The 9,922-nt window shown below is 43.4% G+C and overlaps 1 protein-coding gene across 1 annotated transcript in view; it reads left to right on the top strand.

Moving 5' to 3' along the window:
- The first annotated feature begins 251 nt into the window (after positions 1–251).
- Positions 252–9,922, top strand: part of Smyd2 (SET and MYND domain containing 2) — a 47,734-nt gene continuing 38,063 nt past the window's right edge. The window contains exon 1 of the mRNA XM_026379925.2: positions 252–561. Within this exon, the coding sequence (XP_026235710.1) occupies positions 389–561 (173 nt within the window). The 5' untranslated portion in view covers positions 252–388. The remainder of the gene's footprint in view (positions 562–9,922) is intronic.

Genomic DNA, 9,922 nt, shown 5'->3' with positions numbered 1-9,922 from the left:
CGTCGCAGCGGAGCCCCGGGACACCTGCCCTGGCCCACCCGACCCCGGCGCCCGTGACTGGCTGGGGGTCGCCGCCGGGGCGCACCCGCCTCCCGCCCTCGCGCGGCAGCGGAGGTCGGCTGCACCGGAAGCGGCGGGGCGCGTGCGGGCGGGACCGGGGGTCCGCGCGGGGCGGGCGCCGGGGCTGCCCCTCCCCCGGGGCGCGCGAGGCCCGGGCGGGGCCGCCGTCCCTTCCGGGGCGCGGGCGGCCGCGGCGTCTCGGGCGGCTTCCCACCCCGCCCCCCGCCGCTCAGGGTGACGCGTCTCCAATAACAGCTCGCGGGGAGCCGCAGCCCGGGCACAGCGGCGCCGGCGCCCCTTCGCGCGCGCCCGCCCGCCCGCTGCCACCATGAGGGCCGAGGGCCACGGCGGCCTGGAGCGGTTCTGCAGCCCCGGTAAGGGCAGGGGGCTGCGGGCCCTGCAGCCCTTCCAGGTGGGGGACTTGCTCTTCTCCTGCCCGGCTTACGCCTACGTGCTCACGGTCAATGAGCGGGGCAACCACTGCGAGTACTGCTTCGCCAGGTAGGCGGCGGCGCGGGCGGGAGCGGGAGGCGCGGACCGCCGCGGGAGGAAGTGCGCGGGGCGCGCGGGGTCCTAGCGCCGGCGGCCAGGGCGGCGGCCGCTGGGTAGGGCAGGCTCCGGGAGCGACCCTCTCCTTTTCAGCCCCACGCCCGCCAGGGCCACGTGCGCTTGGGGACTGGAGCCAAGTTTCCACTGCACGTTTTCAAGCGCTAGCGTAGAATATGCAAACTGGGCGTGTAGGTTCCTGCCCTCAAAGCTGAGCTTGTTCTGAGCATGGCATGCCCGGCCCATTGGGTGCACTGGCAGCGGGGGACCCCAGATTCGAGCAGTCACAGCCTTTCACCTTTAACTTGTGCTTCCTGAAGTGTGTTCTGACCCCCAAGTCCAACCCTGCTTTGGTTTGGCCATTTCCTTCAAGGAATTTAATGAGTTGATATGTAAAGTACATGACCCCTGTTCCGTCTTGCTCTGCAGTGGGTATTAGGAAAAACCTAGGGGACACCAGTGATTCTCAGGAGCTGCAATGGTGACACATATCTTGCCCTTGTTTGCGATTAGGAAAACATGGTCGCTGGGGAGATGAGGCAAAATGTGTGGTGGAAACATTAGTTAATTGTAACGTTACTGTATATGATGTCCATATTCCAATGTATGACCTGTACATACATATTAACATACCCAATTAAACAAGACTTATGACAGTTTCAGACCTGAAAGGAACACCAGAAAACAGCAATCCGATCCTGTCTCCCTTCATTTTGCAGATGACAACCACAAAGTATGTTGTGTATACACACTTATGCCTTTAATTAGGGGATGGAAACTGGCTTCAGTGTTACTGGTTTCCCTTCCTCTTAGGTGGTCTGTGCATTTACTAAGGCAGGAGGCATGATGTTGGAGTCAAGTTTGTACCCAGGTCTTCCACTGCTATCTGAGGAAGTGATTTTGCTTTACTCTCTTTGAACCTCAGTTTCTTCATCTTTGAAATGGAGATTTCTGGGCTAGATTATGCAGACCTGAGGTCCTGCAGGTACCTTTTGAGTACAGGTCTCAAGGTCAGCATACACTGAAGCACAATCTCTGAGACCTGTGTGCCTCGTTCTACAATAAGACATAGCAAAAGAAGGGACAAAGGCTGAATATTATAGTAATCTTGCCTGGACTCCCTGCCAGAACTGTCTTCCGCTTGGGGGGACCTGGAAAGGAACTAGACACAGAATCATGCCGTGGGCAGCTGAAGGGCTGTATGTGATGTGGCTCTTTGAATTGGTGAGCCAAGAGCTAAAGGGTCATGGCACCACTTTGCGACGTTTGAGTGAAGTGAGCATTGGGTTTTCCCAAAGTTAAAAAGGCTGCTGCGACTGGTCCCTTGATCTTCTGAGCCTTGCTGTGGCTCGGAGTCTGCAGCAGTGTGGGTGTCTGCAGTGGCGGGAGCAAAGCAGGTGACCCAGCACAGAAGGAGCCTCCGGCTAGGGATCCTGGTGATTCCTGGAAGCCATGGGGTGAGATAAGACCCTGCATGGCAGGTGCTTAGTAGGTACACATAGGATGGTTGCTAGTCTTCTCCAATGAATTAAAGATCAAATTTCTGAATTTAAAGGGAGAAGAGGAACTGAGAGATGTTTCTCTTTGGCTGAGTGTTCTAATTGTATCTACTACATATACACACCCCAACTTTAGATTGTTAGTGTACTGTCAGATGCGACTTCTCTAATCACCATCCTGTCTCAGGTATTCTACCACATATGACAAAGTTTGGTGCCCCATTTTTTACATTTTTATGATTGACATTTGTTGGTGTCACTAACCATTGCCTTAGGCCCCTCTCTAGGGCTACCACATGGAATCCGATGGCATTACTGCACTTCCACCCTTTTCTGTTTGGCTTAGGTGAACCTCTCTCTCTCCTCAGTCATTTGAAATCAAGTAAAGTAATACACAAGAAATCTACTCAGGAGACCCATTCATTTAGAAACACAAGGGTGCCTGCCTACACTTTACTTTCTGTTAAATCCAGTTAGTTTAAAAGTAATGGTTAGATCATTCTAATTGATTCAGCACCAGTTTCTTTGTTAACTATTTTTATATGACTGAGAACAAACCAGTCCTGAGGTATTAGGAGATCACATGGGCTTCCACAGGGCCTCACAGGAGCAGGAGCAGAAATCTACAAATACCGCATACATATCAAAATCCACTACCTCTCCCTGTCCCACATACCTAAAAGAAAACTACCGCTTATCTATTCTTGTGCCAGAAGTTTAATATAAATAGTATTCCTTGAGTTCAATGAGCCATCCAGATTTTTCCATGTCATATTGGTTATATCAGAATGTAACTTATTTCAAAGGTGAAAAATGATTTCTTCATGAATGAATGTATTCTATAAATTGAAAAATAATTGGAAATTCTTAGCTTTCTGCTAAATAGTATTTTTTAATTACCAGGACAATTCAAAAACTTGTCTCAGGAGGTTGAAATTAGTATCACATTTTCCCAGTTTGGTGGCTGACACTGGGGAAGATGTGTATTTTACCTCAGGTGCTATAAGGCAGCTTCTAAAAATATAAATGTCTTCTACTAGGAGCTGTCCCTGTCAGAGAGCTGGCCCCTTGATATGTTTTATTCACAAATGTGCCTGTGTAGGTGCACATGTGTAGGATGCACACCCATGGTTAAATTTTTGTGGCAGGTTTTAAAAAGATATGCAGTTACATAGAGGGTAGGTGGGCAGATGTCTGCCTCATGATCCTTATTCTCTGGGTTCATGGGTCACTTAAGATCATGAATTTTGTTTTTCTTTGTTTGCTTATTCTGAGCATGGTGAAACTTGGAAGCCCTCCTGGGCCTCCTTGGAATAGAGGTGTTAAAACTCAGTTGTAGTGAATTTCTGTTATGTCTGACTCTCTTAAAGTGATTGTTTTTAAAAACTGAAATACTTGGGTGAGCAAAACACTATCTTTAGGATGTCATGTTATAAGCAGCTGTAAAGACTTTTCCCCTAATCTTTAATAACCTTCATCTTATCTTTCCGATTGTTTTATCAGACGGGCAAAGTAAACTTTGCCATTATCTTCATTATTAAGGGTCATGAAATCTTGATGGTGTTGTCTTTTATTTATTTATTGTAGTTGGACACAATACTTTTATTTCACTTATTTATTCTATGCGGTGCTGAGGATTGAACCCAGGGTCTCACGCATATGAGGCAAGTGCTGTACCATTAACCCATGCTCCCAGTCCGATGGTGTTGTCTTGAAATTCTCTGAAGTAGCCCTGGTCCAGGCCACCTGAACCTGTGCATTGGTAGGAGACATTATCCCCAGGGTTGCTGTGATTCCAGTTATTCAGAGAACATTCTCTGAAAGTTGTCCAGGGGGAGAAATGAGTTCAGATGTTCTCAAATCATCATGTTTTCTGAATGGAAAATTGGACACGTGCAATAATAGGTTTCCTTCTTTTTAGATGTAGTTCTATAAAATGGATAATAAGATTAAAATAGACAACAGATTTCCTCTAAATAGTTACATTAAAGACTACAAAGTCAGCTGCCTGTATATTAGGTAAGGAAATTTGTGTGTGAGTTAGCTTTGTATCCCTGTGACAAATACCCGAGAAAAACAACTTAAAAGAGGAAAGATTTATTTGGCCCTCAGTTTCAGACATGGCTGGCTGGCTTCATTACTTTGGATCTGAGTTGAGGCCGAGCTTCACCCCTGAAGGGCAAAGCTGTTCACCTTATGCAGCCAGGAAGCCCCAGGGGTGGGTGCAAGGGCATGACCCCAAGGACCCACTCCCTGCAACTAGGTCCCCTTCCTACAGCCTTCACCTCCCAGTAATTCATCCAGCTATCGATGATTAATCCACTGATGGGATCAGAGCCCTATGATCCAATTATTTCCCCAAATCCCCATCTGAACTTGGGGACCAAACAAACCTTCAATACATGAATCATTGGGGGGTCACTTCCTATCCAAACCATAACATAATGTGTTTTTACTTTCAATATTTCCAGTTTTTTATTTATTTAGATAGAGATAGCGAAGTAGGGACTTTGTGCCACATTAACTATATCTGAATTCTAGGGTCCTCCCTTCCTGATGGTTGACTTTACGTAGGTTATTTCTTGACCTCTCTGAACTCCCAGGTGCCTTTGTAAAATAAAATCTGCATTCTAACACCTACCCTATCAAGCTAGCCTAAATGAGATTAAAAGTCAGGTTCTCAGCACAATCCTGGCAGCTAGTAAACTGCCAGTCACCCTGCTCTCCTGCTTGTTCTTATCTGATGAGCTCTTGTGGCTAAATGCTCCTGGCTTAGTTGAATCCTGTGGTAAAAATTATAATTTCAGGGGCATTTATAGCAGTAGGGTGGCAGTGGAAGATAATGGGAAGGATATTGGCAAATTGTTGCTGTTTGAACCCCTACCAACATAGCAGCCTGACCCAGAGTTGAAACCAGCATTTCTTCATTTTGAGTCCCCCAAAAAAATTATGGGTGTTTGGGATCATATTTCAATGTGTTGCAAATCCTAATGGAAATGCTATGACACATCTATACAGGTAAAGCCTCTTGAAGAAGACCTTCTTCTAACTCCAGAGTTCTTAGACACTTTTAATACTGTTTTAACATAAGATTAAACAAATATTTGTGAAGAGAAATGGAACAGAATTTTCCATATAGCAAAGATATTGTGATTTCATTTTCCTCTTTACTTTTAACATGATTCTTTCAGCTATGTCAGGGACCCATACTTTTAAGACTTCAAATGTGCCAGGAGCCATAACACATATATTTTTCATATGCAGTGAATATAATTTCTCTTACAGTTTATAGGGAATCAGTGACCAAGCTGCACACTTGGAAGCGATTTCAGATGAAAGAGACAGACTAGCAGCAGGATATCCTGAAGTGAAATTCAAACCCTGGAGAGTTAAAAACCACCATCTAACACCTTTCCCTCCTGAAAGCAATTGCACAAAATCCTTTCCATCAAAAAAAATATGAAGATCCCATATAAAATGACATTCCTTTAAATCACTTTGCTCTTTGCAGCTCGTAAAGCGTTTCCAGATACGTTCATATTTTGATCCTTCCAAGGATGAGTGTTGTAGACAGGGTTTTATCCCATTTTGCATAGAAAGAAGCTGAGTATTGAAGAGGCTAAGTGATTTCCCTGGGTTTCACATATTTGGTTTTTTGTTTTTATCATATATATATATATTGAGTGCCTCCTAAGAGTTAGGCTCTGTGATCTTCAGGGACAGAGCCAAATCTTCTGCCTGCAGTGAGATTTTCCTTCTTGTGCTCCTTTGGCCTGTACCCACTGTGTGGTTTACATGGCACTTAATTCTACTTAGTCACACTGTGTGTGGTTCATTGGAGATGAGGCTTTAATTTATCTCTGATATCTTCTTGAGCAAGTGCAATTTTTATGTCCTCTTTTCTTTTGTTTCGCCCCTCCCTCAACAGGTTTTTCAACAAACTAATGCACTGTTCTAAAAAGTTTTGGGGCTGGGGATGTGGCTCAAGCAGTAGCACGCTTGCTTGGCATGCACGGGGCGCTGGGTTCGATCCTCAGCACCACATAAAATAAAATAAAGATGTTGTGTCCACTGAAAACTGAAAAATAAATATTTAAAAATTCTCTCTCTCTCTCTCTCTCTCTCTCTCTCAAAAAGTTTTTAAGAAAATCTATTGATTCAGCTCACTCATATTTATATCTTAGGCTGATACAGGTTCAGAGATTGTTTTGTTACAGTGCTTTGGATTTAACATTAAGAGCCACATACATTCTTTTGTATTTATTAACTATTACATAGTTATATGTAAAAAGAACATGAGACTTTGGTGTTTTTGTGTGCTTGAAATATTTTAAAATATTATGCTAGAAGTAAACTACGGTTCATCATTTCAGTGCCTTTATACCTGCATATAATGGGTTTGTTTCTGTGCTGTGTGGCAGGGCAACACCTACGAATAAACTTTTTTCTTTTCTTCAATCCATTCTCATAATCTAACATGGTACACATGTTACATAGGTGAGGTTTGGAAATGGAATTTGTGCTGCAGTTCTACTACAAGGCCCCAGATGGTGTTCTTGCAGGACTCGAATACTCCCTATCAGACACTCTTTAAAAATGCTTAAAAAAAAAAAAAAAAAGGAAAGAAAGCCTGTTGTTCCTTAATGAGGGAGCCAGCCATGGCATAAACATGTAATACCAACCCATCTGGAGGTTGAGGCAGGAGGACCTTAAGTTTAATGACAACCTCATCAATTTAGACCTGTCTTAAAATAAAAAGGCCTGGGGATATAGCTCAGTGGTAGAGTGCTTGCCTAGCATGTGTGAGGCCTGGATTTGATCCCTAGCACCCTCTCCCTCCAAAATGCTAAAGAAGTCTTTAATTTCTTTGGAAGGATCTAGGCTCTGTCCCGTAGCTTGGCAGGAATCTGGTCTTCATGAGAACCCTGAATTGGTGAGAAATTGAAACAATAAAGATGCTTGTTTTTAGAATTTGAAACAGAGACTTGTAAATAAAATTTCTAGTTTATTTCAGTATTTTATACTTACCTCTTTGGTTTAGGTTAATCTCCCTATTCTTTTTTCTGATAGCATACAAAAATAAATAATCACAAATTTAGATCACTTTATTTCTGCCTTCCAAGGAGGCAGTAGATAATTATAAGCATCCTTTATATTCCTGGAGTCATGAATAACTAAATTCATTCTCCCTCTTTCCTATACCTTCTTTTTGGACCTCAGATGTGGAGTTGAGGCCATCACACTCCCTAGTTTAAGACTTGCTTTCACCAGGTATGTGCAAGGCCTGTCTGATTTTTAGAATTCCATTTCCTGCACGTGTCACAGATAGCCCCCGTGTGGGTTTGGTACCTATCTTTGAATGTGTGTGTGATTCCTGCGCATCACCAGGGACTAGATGGACCTAGAACAAGGCACCCTATTGTACTTAACCGAGTTCATAAATCAGCCCTCCTCTAGTGAGCCAGGCTGCTCAGCAGCTTCCCCCAAGCAGGTGGCCTGTTCTGGGACTGCTGGGAGCTGGGTGTGCTGAGGTCTTCCCCTCTCAGGGACTTGTATTCTCAGCCTCTGTACGTCCCTGGTGCCCTTCCCACCCACATCCCCAGCTCTCACATCTTTGGATTTCTAGAAAATCTGCAGTAGTTTAGGGGTGCAGTTCTCCAGCAGGAATTGACTGAAGTACCTGCCTTTTCAGGGTTGAACCGGTGACCTTGGCCTCATTAGCGCTCTATCCAGTCACAAAGCCACATAGCTCACTTTGTGTAACTTCTGCTGACTCCGTTCCTGCCACCCTCCGTGGCCTCCTTTTCAATTGCAAAGGCGTTCACAGGGACACAATAGAACAGAAGGAAATCAGATCTCTTCAAGACTGCTCTGAAGGACAGGAATATGCAATTTAGCAGGAAAATAATACAAAAAAAGTCTTGAAGGTTCAGGAAACAACTTATCTTTTTAGGGCATGCATTCGCTGAGAATCCAGCTGTGTCCCTGAGAATCTTCAATCAAAAAATGTTAAAATAGTAAGGAACTCCTTGTGCCAATTTATTAACATAAAATCTGGTGACTTTTGTAGTGAAGTGGAAGGTTTCAGATGACTAAGTAGAAATGTTGCATGCAACCATTAAAATAGTTTGGGTTAGCTCTTAAAGGAAAGAGTGGATCTGAGAATTCATAAGTGCTTATTTTGTCAGGTATAATAGTCCATCGAGACCAAAATGAATGCTTATCATAATAACTAAGACAGTATTGTGTTTCATCCCGGACACTGATGCATGAAGCCTGTAAGTGCCCAGGGAATAGGAGTTAGTGTGGAGGAGAGAAGGAGAGGAAAGGACAGCCTGCTAGAGAGTTGAATTTCACACTGGGACTTGCAGACATGGACCTGTCTTGGAGGAGAACCATGAAAAGAAATATGGCTGTCCAACGAGATGCAGGTTTCCATCCAAGACAAATAAAAATCCCAAGTTTTTTTTTTTTTAATATCCTGGCACTTGTCAGGAGTTACATTAAAATTTGTGACAAAATTAAATATTTTTGGATAGGAAGGACTTTCTTCAATCTTTGAGCACTAGGAAAGAGTCTTCAGGATGTGGATCCTGGCTCATATTTTGGTGGTACTTCTGAATGTGGGAAAGTTTTTATAAAGAAACACTTGCCCATTTGCTACCTGAAAAATCTCTTACCTGTCAGTTCCACAAATGTGCAGTATTTTGACAATTGCTATTCACAGTAATAAGTTTATGTTCTTAGAAAAAACTCAGTAGTAATAGGAATTTAATTATGAACCAATGATAAACTCTCTGAGGGAAGGGATTCTTTTTTTAAAAATTATTTAAAAATCCTTATGGAGCACATACAGTGTTCTGTATCCCTAGGAAACAATGGGTGGTGGGAGGAGAAAGAAAATCCCTTATATCCTAGTAGATTTTATTCATCTTTATTTTATCCCAGTGCCTTGAACTTTATATTTTGGAAAATGTTGTATAGAAGGCAGTAAGGTTCAGGGGTTGAGTATTTTAATGAGTTGAAAATTGATAATCCATTTGTTAGGAATTAACCAGAACGCTTAACCATAACACCCTGGTTCATGACTTACATAAAATAAAAGAGCTTTGATCAGATAATACTGAAGTCTAATGAAGTTGTAACATTCCTGTATTATGTTAAAAGAGCAGCCAAGCACATATCCCAGCAACTCAGGAGGCTGAAGCAGGGGGATTTCAAGTTCGAGGCCAGCCTCAGCAATTTAGCAACATACTGTGTTAAAGTAAAAAGGGCTAGGGATGTAGCTCAGTGATTAAGCACCGAGTACCAAAAAACAAAACAAACCAAAAAACCAGCAGCAGCTCTACATAGACATATTTTGAAAGGTAGTGAAATATAGCTTACCAATGCACATCAGTAAACATTTCTAAACATCATTTTTTAAGAAAATCTTTAGCATTTTTTCAATATTGTAAACATTCCAATTAACAAGGAAAGTAAGGATTTACAAACAATCTACTTATTTCGCCTAATATTTAATTGATAACAGCACTTGCTCAGACTTTACAAGACACCCAGCTACAGAAATGGGGAAGAAATCCTCCTGCTCCTTGTCTTTCTCTGAATCTTCAGAGAATGGCATTGATAGAGCTTCATGGTATCATCAGGGAGCCTCACCTGAGTCCGACTTGTTCTGCCGTGTGGGTTTCACTCCTCCAGCGCCTGCCCAGTGCTTACAGTGATGCACACACATACATGCACTCTCCTGATCTTTGTGTCCTCTTTGCCAAAGTCCACTTTCTGAGCAGTGTATCCTGATTCTGCAGCTAGATTAG

Source organism: Urocitellus parryii, chromosome 9, assembly GCF_045843805.1.
Source record: "Urocitellus parryii isolate mUroPar1 chromosome 9, mUroPar1.hap1, whole genome shotgun sequence".
NCBI classification, from domain to species: domain Eukaryota; kingdom Metazoa; phylum Chordata; class Mammalia; order Rodentia; family Sciuridae; genus Urocitellus; species Urocitellus parryii.
This window is presented reverse-complemented; position numbering and strand designations above follow the sequence as displayed.